Source organism: Pteropus vampyrus, unplaced genomic scaffold (genome assembly GCF_000151845.1).
Source record: "Pteropus vampyrus isolate Shadow unplaced genomic scaffold, Pvam_2.0 Scaffold181, whole genome shotgun sequence".
In the NCBI taxonomy this organism is placed as follows: Eukaryota; Metazoa; Chordata; class Mammalia; order Chiroptera; family Pteropodidae; genus Pteropus; species Pteropus vampyrus.
Genome location: NW_011888962.1, coordinates 2,695,861 through 2,710,196, shown reverse-complemented (window position 1 = coordinate 2,710,196; position 14,336 = coordinate 2,695,861). Strand labels below are relative to the sequence as shown.

At 35.6% G+C, this 14,336-nt stretch overlaps 1 protein-coding gene, 1 long non-coding RNA gene and 2 pseudogenes across 4 annotated transcripts in view; 1 reads left to right on the top strand and 3 right to left on the bottom strand.

The window, feature by feature from the left end:
- The window catches only part of MAP3K1 (mitogen-activated protein kinase kinase kinase 1), a 74,658-nt gene extending 64,507 nt beyond the window's left edge, over nucleotides 1–10,151 (top strand). For all 3 annotated transcript variants that reach the window (XM_011371048.2, XM_023537199.1, XM_023537198.1), the window contains exons 17-20: nucleotides 3,820–3,951; nucleotides 5,323–5,465; nucleotides 6,191–6,322; nucleotides 7,590–10,151. In XM_011371048.2, the coding sequence (XP_011369350.1) occupies nucleotides 3,820–3,951; nucleotides 5,323–5,465; nucleotides 6,191–6,322; nucleotides 7,590–7,739 (557 nt within the window). In that variant the 3' untranslated portion in view covers nucleotides 7,740–10,151. The remainder of the gene's footprint in view (nucleotides 1–3,819; nucleotides 3,952–5,322; nucleotides 5,466–6,190; nucleotides 6,323–7,589) is intronic.
- On the bottom strand, nucleotides 52–167 carry LOC111746275 (annotated as a pseudogene).
- On the bottom strand, nucleotides 4,051–4,685 carry LOC111746264 (annotated as a pseudogene).
- The window catches only part of LOC111746265, a 12,568-nt gene continuing 8,052 nt past the window's right edge, over nucleotides 9,821–14,336 (bottom strand). Inside the window, exon 2 of the long non-coding RNA XR_002783034.1 lies at nucleotides 9,821–10,772. This is a non-coding gene — a long non-coding RNA (uncharacterized LOC111746265). The remainder of the gene's footprint in view (nucleotides 10,773–14,336) is intronic.

Below are 14,336 nucleotides of genomic sequence, written 5' to 3'. Positions count from 1 at the left end.
TATTATTATTATTATTATTATCATCATCATCATCATCATCATCATTATTAATGCCTACAGCACCTGGTCTTCCTAGGTGGTCTCCCATCCAAGTACTAACCAGGCCCGACCCTGCTTAGCTTCCAAGATCAGACATCGGGCTTGTTCAGGGTGGCATGGCTATAGACCATGGGCTGTGACTTCACTGGGGCGTGAACACAGGACCTTCTGCATGTAAAGCAGATGTGCTAACTGCTGCTGCACTATGGAACCACATCCAATGTGTCTGTTTTTTATGCCAGTACCATACTGTTTTAATTATTATAGCTTTATAGTATAGTTTGACATCAGAGACCATCTTTCTCAAGAATGCTTTGGCTATTCAGGCGTCTTTTGTGATTCCATATAAATTTTAGGATTATTCTAATTCTGAGAAGAATGCTATTGGTATTTTGACAGGGATTGCATTGAGTCAGTATATTGCTTTGGGTAATATGGGTATTTTAGCCTTATTAATCCTTCCAATCCATGAGCATGATGCATTCTTCCATTTATGTATCATCTTCAATTTCTTTCTTCAATGTAATAGTTTTCTAAGTACAGGACTTTTACCTCCTTGGTTACATTTATTCTTAGGTATTTTATTTTTGATGCAATTATAAATGGGATTGTTTTCATCGTGTCTCAAGGTATTTTTTGATTTCTTCTTTGGTTTCATTAACCTGTTGATTGTTTAGCTGCATGTTGTTTAGCCTCCATGTTTGTGTTTTTTTCCAATTTTCTCATAATTGATTTCTAGTTTCATACTGCTGTGGTCAGAAAAGATGCTTGATATGATTTCAGTCTTCTTAAATTTATTGAGCCTTGTTTTGTGGCCTAACATGTGGTCTGTCCTGGAAAATGTTCCATGTGCATTTGACAAGAATGTATATTCTGCTGCTTTTGGGTGAAATGCTTTAAAAATATCAATTAGATCCATCTGGTGCAAGGTGTCATTTAAGGCCAGTGTTTCCTTGTTGATTGTCAAAATGGTCTATCCATCGATGTAACTGGGTTGTTAAAGCCCCTTACTATTATTGTATTACTATCAGTCTCTCCCTTTACGTCTCTATTAAAATCTGCTTTATGTATTTATGTACTCCTATGTTACAAGTGTTATATACTCTTCTTGGATTGAGCCCTTTATCATTATGTAATGTCCTTTGTCTCTTGTGACAGTCTTTAAATTCTATTTCATCTGATACATTGCCACTCCAGCTTTCTTTTCATTTCAACTTGCATGAAATATCTTTTTCCATCCCTTCACTTTAGTCTGTGTGTCTTTATATCTGAAGTGAGTCTCTTGTAGGCAGCATATAAATGGGTCTTTTTTTTTTATCCATTCAGCTACCCTTTGTCTTTTGATTGAAGCATTTAATTCATTTAAATTTAAAGTAATCATTAATAGGTATGTACTTTACTGTCACTTTACTAGTTGTTTTTATAGTTCTTCCCTGCTCTTTACTATTGTGCTCTTCTCTTGTGTGTTGATGATTTTCTTTAATATTATGTTTGGATCCCTTTCTTTTTATTTTTTTAATGTATTACTGCTTTTGGTGATTGTAATGAGCTTCATATATATCAACCTGTCTTTATAGCAGCTTATTTTAATTCGATGGTCACTTAAGTTAGAATGCATTCTAAAAGCACTACATTTTTACTCACCTACCCCTCATGTTTTATGTTGTTGACATCTTATTTTACATCTTTGTGTGTGTATATATCTTAATTATTGTAAATACCCACAATTTTACTACTATTGTCTTTTAACCTTTATACTAGCCCTATAATTGTTGATCTACTACTTTTACTAAATGTTCACTTTTACCAGTGAGCTTTTTTCTTTCTTATATTTTCTTATTTTTAGTTTTGGCCTCCTCTTTTCTGCTTAAAAAAGTCCTTTCAGCATTTCTTTTAGAGCCAGTTTAGTAATGAACTCCTTTAGCTTTTGCTTCTTTGAAAAACTCTTGAACTCTTTCTCTCCTTTAATTCTGAATAACCCTGCCAGGTAAAGTATTCTTGAGTGTATGCTTTTTCTTTTTATCACTTTGAATACATTGTGCAGTTGCTTCTGGCCTGCACAGTTTCTGCTGAAAAAAATCAACTGCTAGCCTTATGAGAGTTCCTTTGTACATAATTAGCTGCTTTATCCCTTGGACTTTTAACTTTTGGCATTTTAATTATGAAATGTCTTAGTGTGGGTCTCTTTGGGTTCATCTTGTTTGAAACTTTCTGTGCTTCGTGGATTCAGATGTCTGTTTCCTTCATCAGGTAAAGGAAGTTTTCAGTTTTTATTTCTTCAAATAGATTCTGTCCCTTTCTCTCTTGTTCTTCTGGGACCCTTAATGTATGAATGTTAGTATGCTTGATGTCGTCCTAGAGGTCCCTTAAATTATCCCCATTTTAAAAAATTACTTTTTCCTTTCACTGTTCTGATTGCATGAGTTCCAAGACCTTGTTTTCCAGATTGCTGATTCATTCTTCTGTATCATCTAATATGCTATTGATTCCTTCTAGCATATTTTTCATTTGTGATTTTATTCCTTAGTTCTGATTGGTTCACCCATTCTTCTCCCAAGTTTTGAGCATCTTTATATCCACTGCTTTGAACTCTTTATCTGATAGATTGCTTACCTTTGTTTCATTTATTTCTCTTTCTGGGGTTTTGTTTCATTTGGAAGATATTCCTCTGTCTCATTTTGCTTCTCTCTCTGTGTTTGGTTCTATTAGGTAGTTCACCTACATCTCCCAGTCTTGTAAGAGTGATCTTATGTAGAAGGTGCCTTGTGGATCCCAATGGCACAATCCCCCTTAGTCACCAGAGCCAGGTGCTGCAGGGGTGTCCCCTGTGTGAGTTGAGTATGCTTTCCTGTTGTAGTTGGGCCATGATTACTACAGGCACGCCAGTGGATGGGGTTTATCCTCAGGCTATGGATTATGTTTCCCATAATATGGGGAGAACCACCATGTGGTTCCCTCAGGGGAACCACCGTGGCTATGATATCCCTCCTATTTGTGAATCACCACATTGGGGGTGTGGGTCCTGTCCAGACCACATCTGTGCCCCTCTTACTCAACACAGTGTGTCATCATCTTTATATCCTTGGATGTAGAAATTCTGTTCAGCTAGTCTTCAGGTCATTCTCAGTAATGGTTGCCCTATATTTAGTTGTAGTTTTGGTGTGCCCATGGGAGAAGGTAAGTCCAGGATATACCTACTCCCCTCCATCTTAACCTCAACTTCTACAGGTCAGTTCTTTAGTATATTATTCTCTGATGTTGGTTGTAGCTGGGTTGTGATATTTAGATTGACGATTATAAACTTTTAAATGCAGCTGAGTTTGTGACTTGTCCCAGATCAGAGGTAGTAAATAGGATAAGAAGACCTAAGTCTAGGCCTTCTGGTTCCTCCCATTCTCTTTACCTTCTGCTAAATAACAAGTTAGCATTGTTTACTTAAGTCCTTAAGAAAGGCATTTTGTACACCTTGGTCGAAAAGAGAGGTGAATTATACAGTTCAGAAATATTTGCATCCAAAATTATCTTTTAAAGCTTTCTGAAATCTTGATCTTCCAGAAAACTAGTTCATGATGACTCCATGAAAATGTCTCGTAAACGATAGGTTTTGAGATTACTGGAATGTGTTAGTTTTCAAATCAGTTTCATTTCTGATGCAGAGTATAAACTGAACATTTCATATGTGCATGTGAGCTCATATAGTGCAACCTTATATAAACAAAGTATAATAATTTTAGTGTGATTTAAGTTTATTCTAATTATTACTATATGTTTGTCTCATAGGGGGTTCTGTGGCTCATTTGCTCAGTAAATATGGAGCCTTCAAGGAATCAGTAGTTATTAACTATACTGAACAATTACTTCGTGGCCTTTCATATCTGCATGAAAACCAGATCATTCACAGAGATGTCAAAGGTAGGAATTCTTTTATTTACTAGCAACAAGTAGAAAACAAATATAATTTTGAAACTTGGATCTTTGTTGATAGTTGTGGGTTTTTTTTTTTTCAGTTATCACATTTGGTATTTCAGAGAAGCATTAAAGATTCATGTCATAAGTTTACAAACATATCTAGTATGTTAAGTGCAACAGTATGATCCATTTTTCAAGGGGACTGCACCTCTTAAAATGCTCTTCACATCAATTTCATGGATTAACTAAAACATCCTTATTTCTTAAGCATCTGGTGGCTTACTATAAAGAAAGGTGCAGCAAATCCAGATCCAAAGTACAAAGTCATCATAGCTAGCAACCACCATTTATTTTTCACTGAAAATGGCAAATTCTTCCCTGGGCTCTCCTCATAGTGGCCCCTACGGACCACTGAGGTTGTGAACCTCCAGATGCTCTGTCTCAACATGGCACTGTTGGAAGCCCTACAGAAGGAGCAGGGATCCAAAACTGAAGAAATGGCAGTAGCACACCAGGTCCTCCTTTTTTCACGACCTGTTCCCCTACGTGCAAGGACCGAAAGGGCGATAGTTTCTAACTTGAAATCAACTAGGGCATTGTTTCTCTTGAGTTACTCAAAGAACTAGAATTATTAGAAACAAAAGAACCTTCTGCATCACATAATCTGACTTCCTCAGAGAGGCTGTGACTTTTTCACAATCTTACTGCCAGCTGATGGCAAACCAAGTATAGAATCCAGGTCTCCAGTTCCTGTCTTGGTCTCATGCTGTACTGCCTCCCAAAAGTTCCTGTTCCCAGTTTTATTTAGAATAACTGGGATATTATAAACGTCTTTTAAGAAAAATCCTTTCAAACTTTTGCAGTTCAGTTAAGCGCAACTTTGGTTTTCTGACGTGAATGTCTTTAATATTTGAGAAGCATATACAAGTAATTTAAACATTTTTATATTAAGCTGTAATTATGAAACTACAGTAATTTGAATTGGTCTAGGTCAGTATGTTTCAGCAGAACTTGGTCTTAAAATGTAAACCACACTAAAATTTGAACTTTCTCTAAGATTTTTGTTAGAATCATTATATTAAAGATTTTCAACACTTAAAAGTTTCACTAAAACTCTGCCTTTATCTCCTTGTGCCTTGATACTTTGTCAGATTTTCCCTCTGAGGCACTGGATTTTATTAATTTTACACTGTAGAAACCTGCATGCCTTTAGCAAAATGAAGTGATTTGGGAGGGAGAGTAGATTTCTCTGAACCTCTTACATGTAGTCCATTTCTTTCATCATTGTCATATGTAATTAGTAGTATTTTACTGAGTTTTTAATCTGTCCTTTTGTTTTTAACATACAAGGTCATTTGCTGTTTTTGTTGACAGGTGCCAATTTGCTAATTGACAGCACAGGTCAGAGACTGAGAATTGCAGATTTTGGAGCTGCAGCCAGGTTGGCATCAAAAGGAACTGGTGCAGGAGAGTTTCAGGGACAGTTATTGGGGACAATTGCATTTATGGCACCTGAGGTGAGAAGCAGCTTTGAGTATGATGAAAAAAAATATTTCTGAGTTCTGTGTGACAGCATTATACCAAATTATTTTGCAGTGTTATCCAGTATGTGCTTACCAATTAGAAGTCAGTCCATGGCCCTAAAAATAGGGTTTTAATGATATCTTTGATTTTAGAACTTTAACCCCTTCAATCTTTGCCTTAATAGATTTGCTTAAAGGCTGTTTATAATAAAGAATTGGTTAGTTTATAGTAGGTATTTTGTATTAAACCCAAAGTACACATAATAGAAGTTTTAAAAATGGTTCTCTATTCCAAAGGGAGATGAGTACACAGAAGCAGGTCTTATTAACAGTGGAAGAAGTTTTAAGCATTGGCCTCTTCTGTTGTGTTCAGAACTCTTCATATTTATGTAGAACTCTTCATATTTATGTAGAACTCTTCATATTTATCTGTTGTGATTGTTGATTGTCCTGTTGCCCCATGGTTTACCAAGTACACTGGGGCTGCTTCTGTGGTTTCATGTGACTCTTGTTCAGAACCTCACAATTCTTCTAAATACTTTTGTGCTACATAGGAGATTAAACTTGTAAATAAGATAAATGAGACAGCATATCATCCATGAAATTGCTTTTGGTACCTTTGCTTTGCTCTAAAGTAAAAAACTGGAATCCATAATTATAGAGTGACTTTCTCATTTTTTAACGAATCATTTCCAAGTTAACTCTCTGCTTTATTTCAGGTACTCAGAGGTCAGCAGTATGGTAGGAGCTGTGATGTGTGGAGTGTTGGCTGTGCTATTATAGAAATGGCTTGTGCTAAACCACCTTGGAATGCAGAAAAACATTCCAATCATCTTGCTTTGATATTCAAGGTAACTGTGAGCTAAGATTGACAGGAGGCAAATTTTCATGTTAGGTTCTCCTTAACTATCAATCTAACATAAAGGCATAGCTTCCTTGAAATAAGTATATATTTATATATCTCCAGGAATTTATATGGTGTGGTGAATGTTGGCGGCATGTACAGTCAGTTCTCATTCTTCCCAGTAGTTATGTTCTGTAAAGTTGCTATGAACACTGAATTAGCAGATACGGAATCATTGCTCTTGCATGAAATATGTACATATGTACATATCAAACTTTAAATTCAAATACTTGAAGCTCTTCGTGTACTATACACAATCCACATTTTTTAAAATTCTAAATTGTTATTTTCTGTATTTACAAATTTCACACCCAAGTCAGTTGCCAAATCCTGTCTGTTCTACCTTACTGACAACTCTCAAATCCGTTCTCTTCATTTCCACCAGAGAATAGTGCATGACTGAGATTTTTAGCTTTTGACTCAGACACGTGCTAGCTAAAATGCTTGGGCTATGGAGTTATTTAGACTTGGTTTCAAATCCTGGCTCCATCCTTTAATAGCCATGTGACTAGGGAAATTACTTACATCTACTCTGTTTTCTTTCATAAAATGTGTAATATAGCATGGGATTATTATAAGGATAAACAAAATTACCTCTGGGCCTGAGTAAAGCACTTACCACACAGTCACCTCTGTGCAAAGTGGCTACTAGTATTAATCCTCTAGCCCCCCAGCACCTCACACTTATATAACTTCCTCAGTACCTGAAAAAAATCAGTGCAGTTGTGTTTCTGATATACTGTATTGACTGGCCAGATTTAGTCTCTCAAACTGAATAGGTCTCTCTCAAACTGAATAGATCTCTCTGCTGAAAAACGTAGAAAATGTGCAGTGAAACAAAGGGAATAAACCATCTCGTAGAGTGAATATGAAGAATGCAGAATTCATTTGAGTGAACACTTTACCTGTCTAATCATTTGGATGCAGTTAGCCTTGTTCATTTGAGACAATAAACAAAAGAGTAGATCTTATCAGATGTATTTGATAAAGTTCAAAAATCCTAAAATTTGAAAGATTCTTAGAAAAAACCTCCCGTTGAATGGGTGAATTTTTCCATAGACTCCTCATTAGCAAAAAGTGCACTCACTTCTGCTTCAGTTTCTATTTTCTATGCACAGATGCATATGTAGAGATTATGAAATATATGCACTTGTACTTCTATATCAAAGGTTCCAGCTGTAGAAAGCTTCAACATTTTGGTGTTTCTCCTACAGATTGCTAGTGCAACTACTGCTCCATCCATCCCTTCACATTTGTCTCCCGGTTTACGAGATGTGGCTCTTCGTTGTTTAGAACTTCAACCTCAGGACAGACCTCCGTCGAGAGAGCTACTGAAGCATCCGGTCTTCCGTACTACATGGTAGCCAATTATACAGATAAACTATAATGGAGACAGGATGCTCAATAAGAGAACTTTTGTGGGGAACCACACTGGCCTTTGTGCCACTGAACAGCTATGAACGAGACCAGTGAGGAACCCTACCTAAGTATGTGATTGACAAATCATGCTCTGTACCTAAGCTTGGTATGCAAAAGTCCACGATTTGTGCAGAAACTGTAAACCGTGCCTTTCAAAGAACTGGCCCTAGGTGAACAGGAATGAAGTTTGCATGACTAATAAACAGAAGCATAATTATTTTATCTTTTGGAGCACTTTTTCAGCAATATTAGCAGCTGAGGGGCTCAGGATCTATTTTAATGTTTCAATTATTCTTCCATTTCATATTGTGATCACAAGCAGAGGGTTCTGCAATTCCGTTCAATTTTTTTGTCACTGGTTATGAAAATCAGTATCTGCCTCTTCTAGGTCAGAATATGCTATAAGTAGCAGTAAATAAATATATTTTTAAAAGTTGATAACTTCTTTATGATCCACAGTTGACCTTTATTTTTTTAAATGCCTGGGCAATTGTGGTTCGTCGTGCATTTTACTGTTGGCCCATTCATTTCGTTTTTGGAAATTATGGTTCTATATTTTCATTTCACCTTCATTTTTAATATTCAGGGAGAGGTGAGCTTTTCAAATCAGAAAAAAAAGAACTAGATGTGAACTAGAGTTTATTAAATATCTTGCTATTGCAAGAGTTTTTTTTAAATACAGAATTTTGTTTGTTTTTAAAATTGGAATTTAATACTACCTTCATTGAGTCAGTTACTGCTCTTCTCGTGCAGGTTAAATATAAATTAAGTGAAAATCAACTATTCTCTGTGATGCAGCTCACAACCAAGATCAAGATTACCTTGAAATTTATTTGAATTTTTAATGTATTGGTTTCTTTTGTAGGAAACTTCACACCATTTAAGTCTTACTCTGTATGTAACAATTCATCGTTCATCATCACCACATGTAACTGATAATAACATGTAACTGCTATTTTCCTTCTGCCATGCATTATCTATTTACAGTCGGCCTGGCTGATATTTAAAGTTAACTTAATTATTCAACTACCAATGAGTAATAGATTTTTAAACAATAAATTTGCTTTGAACTTGGAAAATGTGTTCAGAAATTAAAAAGTGCATTTCATTTACTAATTCCTTTGATTTTGCACAATTATCTAATTAATAGTTTTCATCTGAAATGAATTCAAATGCATGGACTCCTGAAGGAAAATGGCAGCTCTTTTATCCCTTTTTTTTTTTTTTGAGTCTTTTAAATCAAGTACTGATTATTTAATACAACTTTTTGAGATGTTAAGTTTTAACTCTTCAGAAGCCAGATGAATTGTTGCAGAATGAAATAGAATTGGTTATTTCAAAGACTCAGGATAAACTAAATAAGCTATATAGAGTACATTTTAAATGTACAACACAAATTAGAAAATGTTTCAAGTTTACAGGGATATATTGCATATAATTTTTTAAAAAGCAGTTTTTCTTTAATGTGAATGTGTTTCTTAGTGAAATTTTACATTCCTGTGTTTGGAAGATTGGCAATATTTGAAGAGTTAAAAATAGTACCGAAATGTGAAGTTTGGTAGCTCTACATGTGTTGTACTTGACTTTCTATTTTCTTTTTTTTTCTGACTACTTAGAATTATCACAGTTCTAATAAGATTGTTTCCAAGTCTCTCATGTGCAAGCTTTAAAGGATGCACTCTTGCCATTTTATGTACTGGAAGATCATTGGTCAGATTAATACTGTCTGACAGAAATGTAAACTGTATAAACTGAGGAACCTCAGCTAATCAGTATTACTTTGTAGATCACCATGCCCACCACATTTCAAACTCAAATAGCCTCTAGATGTCAAAATCCATTGTTTGAGTTTGTTTGCAGTTCCCTCAGCTTGCTGGTAATTGTGGTGTTTTGTTTTTTTTGTTTTGTTTTCAATGCAAATGTGATGTAATATTCTTATTTTCTTTGGATCAAAGCTGGACTGAAAATTGTATTGTGTAATTATTTTTGTGTTCTTAATGTTATTTGGTACTCAAGTTGTAAATAATGTCTACTGCTGTTTATTCCAGTTTCTACTACCTCAGGTGTCCTATAGATTTTTCTTCTACCAAAGTTCACTTTCACAATGAAATTATATTTGCTGATTCCTAAGACTTCCAGGGCTTAAGGGCTAACTTCTATTAGCACCTTACTGTGTAAGCAAATGTTACAAAAAAAAAAAAATCTCTGGGTTAAGAAAATTTGGCTTAAATATATCCTTTGTTATTTTAAATATATTGATATTTTAATTAAAATTTTTACCCCATTGAACCAATTTTATAGTATTTGTACCTATTTTGGTGTTTTGTCTTTATAGTAAATAAAAGTTTTTGAACAAAGGTTGTTACTTTTACTTATTTTGAAATAATTTCATACTTACAAAAAAGTTGTAAGAACACCACAAAGAACTCTCATATACCCTTTACCCAAAGGCCCCACTCAGTTTGGCCAGCTGCCCAGGTATGTCCTTTATAACAAAAGGATCCAAACCAAGATCACGTGTTGCTCTTAGTTGTCATGTTTCTTCAAGCTCAATCAATCTAGAACCATTCCTTAGTTCTTCCTTGACCTTCTCTATGCTATATACTTTCTCATAAACACTGCCACTGTTCTCAGCACACATTAAACTTAATTGCTTCTGTTCATGTAACTTTATATAATAAGGTATTAAAAAAAAATCTGTCCTCTTTGTTAAATTGTTGGGAAGGAGAAGATTCATTCACCTGCTACTGTTTGTCAGTACTTTGAAACAGTGATTATACTCCATTTTACAAATGAGGAAAAGCAGTGTCAATCAGGCTGCAATTCAAGGCATACCAGGGAACTTACTAGGCCTGCCCCACAGTTTTATAGTCTTAGATGGTATTTGTGGTTGTGTGTGTTCCACCTTCATCCTTCATTTTTCTGCTCAGTAGTTGTTTCTCGCATGATTAAACAATCAAAATCTAGATGATTCAATCCTGTAAGGTAAGAAATGTCACTGAATGAGTTCAGAAGCCATTTTGTGTCTCTACATCTGTTTTAAAATTTCTGTGTAATTTGATTTAAAATGTACATCTTTTAAATAGGCTCTGGATATTTTTGCTAAAATGTACACTTTTGTCATTTTAGCAAAATATCACTAGGCTAAGCTATGAGGCAAAGTCTTCATGACCCAAAGTTCTCTTCACACAATACTGACATTTCTATTATGTAGGACTTTATTTTTGAGATAATTGCTATTTTCCTTTAAAGTCAATTTGCTAAATGAAATTTTCAACATCTGTGCAGACATACTGAGAAGATAAGGGTTCTAACAAGGGTGAAAAGGAAAGGAAGAGAAATAATGAGGTATGGTGCGATACTGAAAAATCTTTCACAGGGAGTGGCATAATCATATTTTTATTTCATAAAAATCACTCTAGCAGCATCTTGAAGCAAGAAGCAAATAGGGTAGTACAAGAAGCAGAGAGGAGGTCAGAAGACAATTGCAGTATCCTGAAAAGAAATTATGAGGAGAGTCCAGGCAACTTCTGATTAAGATGGCGGAGTGCTTACCTCCTCCTACAATCACATAAGAATTACAACAAATTATAGAACAGCCATCATTGAGAACAACCTGAAGGCTAGCTGAACAGAAGTCCTGTAGCTAACTGGTAGGAGGAGCAGAGATGCAGAAAAGGCAGTCCCACACCAAGTGTGGTGAGATCAAATATCAGAAGGGATATTTCCATTGTGGAGGTCACCCCTGAAGAGTGAGGGGTCCCAGCCCCACACTAGGCTCCCCAGCCAAGGGCACAAGTACTTAAGAGGAGTCCCCATAATATTTAGCTGTGAAAACCAGCATGGACTGTGTACCAGACAGATAGGGTTGTGGGAGACAGACAAGCTGCTCTTAAAGAGCTAATGCACAGACACTTGCTCACAAACTCATTCTGGCTCCAGGACAAGGGCAGTAGCTCCAATTGGGCCAGGGACATACAAGGAGGAACTGAACTGACTAATCTCAGGGCAAGGGCTGGAGGAGGATGAGTTGGGGCAGCTCTCTCCAGGGACGGAAGTGCTGGCAGGTGCCAATATTCCTTTGTTGAGCCCTGCCCCCACCCAGGCAGCAGGTGAAGGTAGGTGCCAAATCTGTGATCTGTGCTCTCCATTAACCTAACACTGTTCGCCCAGGCCCGGAGCGCATGGGAGGAGACACCCCGCCTTCAGAGATCCAGTTCTTAAGGGGAGATGGCAACCAGGGGTGGAAGTGGCGGGGGGTGGGGGAGGCGGAGAGAGAGAATTAAAAAAAAAAAAGAAAACTACAGGCCAATATACCTGATGAATATAAATGCAAAACTTCTCAATAAAATATTAGCAAACCAAATTCAACAGCACATTATAAGGATCATACACCACGATCAAGTGAATATATTCCTGGGATACAAGGTTCAACATATGCAAATCAATAAATGTCATATACCATATTAACAGAATAAAAGATAACAATAATATGATCATCTTAATTGATGCAGAAAAGTATTTGACAAATGCTGTCATGATACAACACATCCTGTCATGATAAAAACTCACAATAATTTGTGTATAAATGGAACATACCTCAACATAATATGACAAACCCACAACTATCATCATACTCAACAGTGAAAAGTTGAAAGTTTTTCCTCTAAGATCAGGAACAATCAAGGGTGCCCAGTCACACCACTCCTATTCAACGTAGTACTGGAAGTCTTAGCCAGAACAATTAGATGAGAAAAAGATACAAAAGCCATCCAAGTCAGAAAGGAAGAGGTAAAACTATCTTTGCGAATGATATTATCTTATATACAGAAACTCCTAAAGGCCATCAAAAACCTGTTAGAACTAATCAATGAATTCAGTAAAGTTGCAGGATACAAAATCAACACATAGGAATCAGGTGCATTTCTATACTCTTAACAATAAAATAACTGAAAAAGGAAGAAAGAAAACAATCTCATTCACAATAGCATCAAAAATAAGATACTTAGGAATACATTTAAGGAGGTGAAAGATCTGTACAATGAAAACAAATTTTGATGAAAAACACTTAGGCTCAAATAAATAGAAAGATATTCAGTGTTCATGGAAAAGGATATTGTTAAAATGTCCATACTATCCAAAGCCATCTATACATTTAATGCAATCTCTATCAAAATTCCAGTAACATTTTTCACAGAAATAGAAAAAACAATCCTAAAATTTGTATGGAACCACAGAAGACCCCTAATAGCCAAAACAATCTTGAGAAAGAACAAAGCTGGAAGCATCCCACTTCCTGATTTCAAACTGTACTACAAAGATTTAGTAACCAAAATGGTATGATAATGGCAAAAAAAAAAAAAAAGACACAGATCAATGGAACAGAATCAAAAGCCCAGAAATAAAACTTCACATATAAAGTCAACTAATATTTGGCAAGGGAGCAAAGAATACTCAATGAGAAAAGGGCAGTCTCTTCAATAAATGGTGTTGGGAAAACTGGACAGATACATGCAAAAAAAATTAAGCTTGACCACTCTCTTACACCATATACAAAAATAAACTAAAAGTGAATTAAAGATTTAAATGTAAGACCTGAAACTATGTAACTGCTAAAAGAAAATACAGACAAATTCTGACATCGGTCTTAGCAATATCTCTTGGGCTGTCTCCTAAGGCAAGGGGAACAAAAGCAAAATTAAACAAATGAGACTATATCAAACTAAAAAGCTTTTGCACAGCAAAGGAAATCATCAAAAAAATGAAAAGACAACCTACTGAATCAGGGGAGATATTCACAAATGATATATTTGATTAGGGATTGATATCCAAAATATACAAGGAACTCTTATAATTCAACATATAAAAACCAAATAATCCTATTAAAAAAGTGGGCAGAGGACATGAATAGACATTTCTTCCAAGAAGATATTCAGATGGCCAACAGACACATGAAAAGATGCTCAACATCAATAATTATTAGGGAAATGCAAATCAAAACTATAATTAGATACCACCTCACACCTGTCAGAATGACTACTATCAGAAAGTCAACAAATAAATCTTGGCGAGGATGTGGAAAAAAGGGAACCCTCGTGCACTGTTGGCAGGAATGTAAATTGATGTAGCCACAATGGAAAAACAGTATGGAAGTTCCTCAAAAAATTAAAACTAGAACTACCATGCCACCCAGCAATCCCACTCCTGAAAACAAACAAAAAAAAATCTAATTTGAAAAGATAACGTGGCCCCCCCTATTTTTATTATAGCATTAATTACAATAGCTGAGATAGGGAAGCAACCTAGGTGTCCAACAATAAAATAATGAATAAAGAAAACATGGTATATAAATACAAGGGAATAGTACTCAGCAATAAAGAAGAATGAAATTTTGCCGTCTGAGACAACTGGATGGACCTAGAGGATATTATGCTAAGTGAAATAAGTCAGACAGAGAAAGATAAATCACATATGATGTAGTGTAAACCACAGAGAATACAATCATAGTATTTTAATAACTTTACATGGTGATAGGTGCTTAC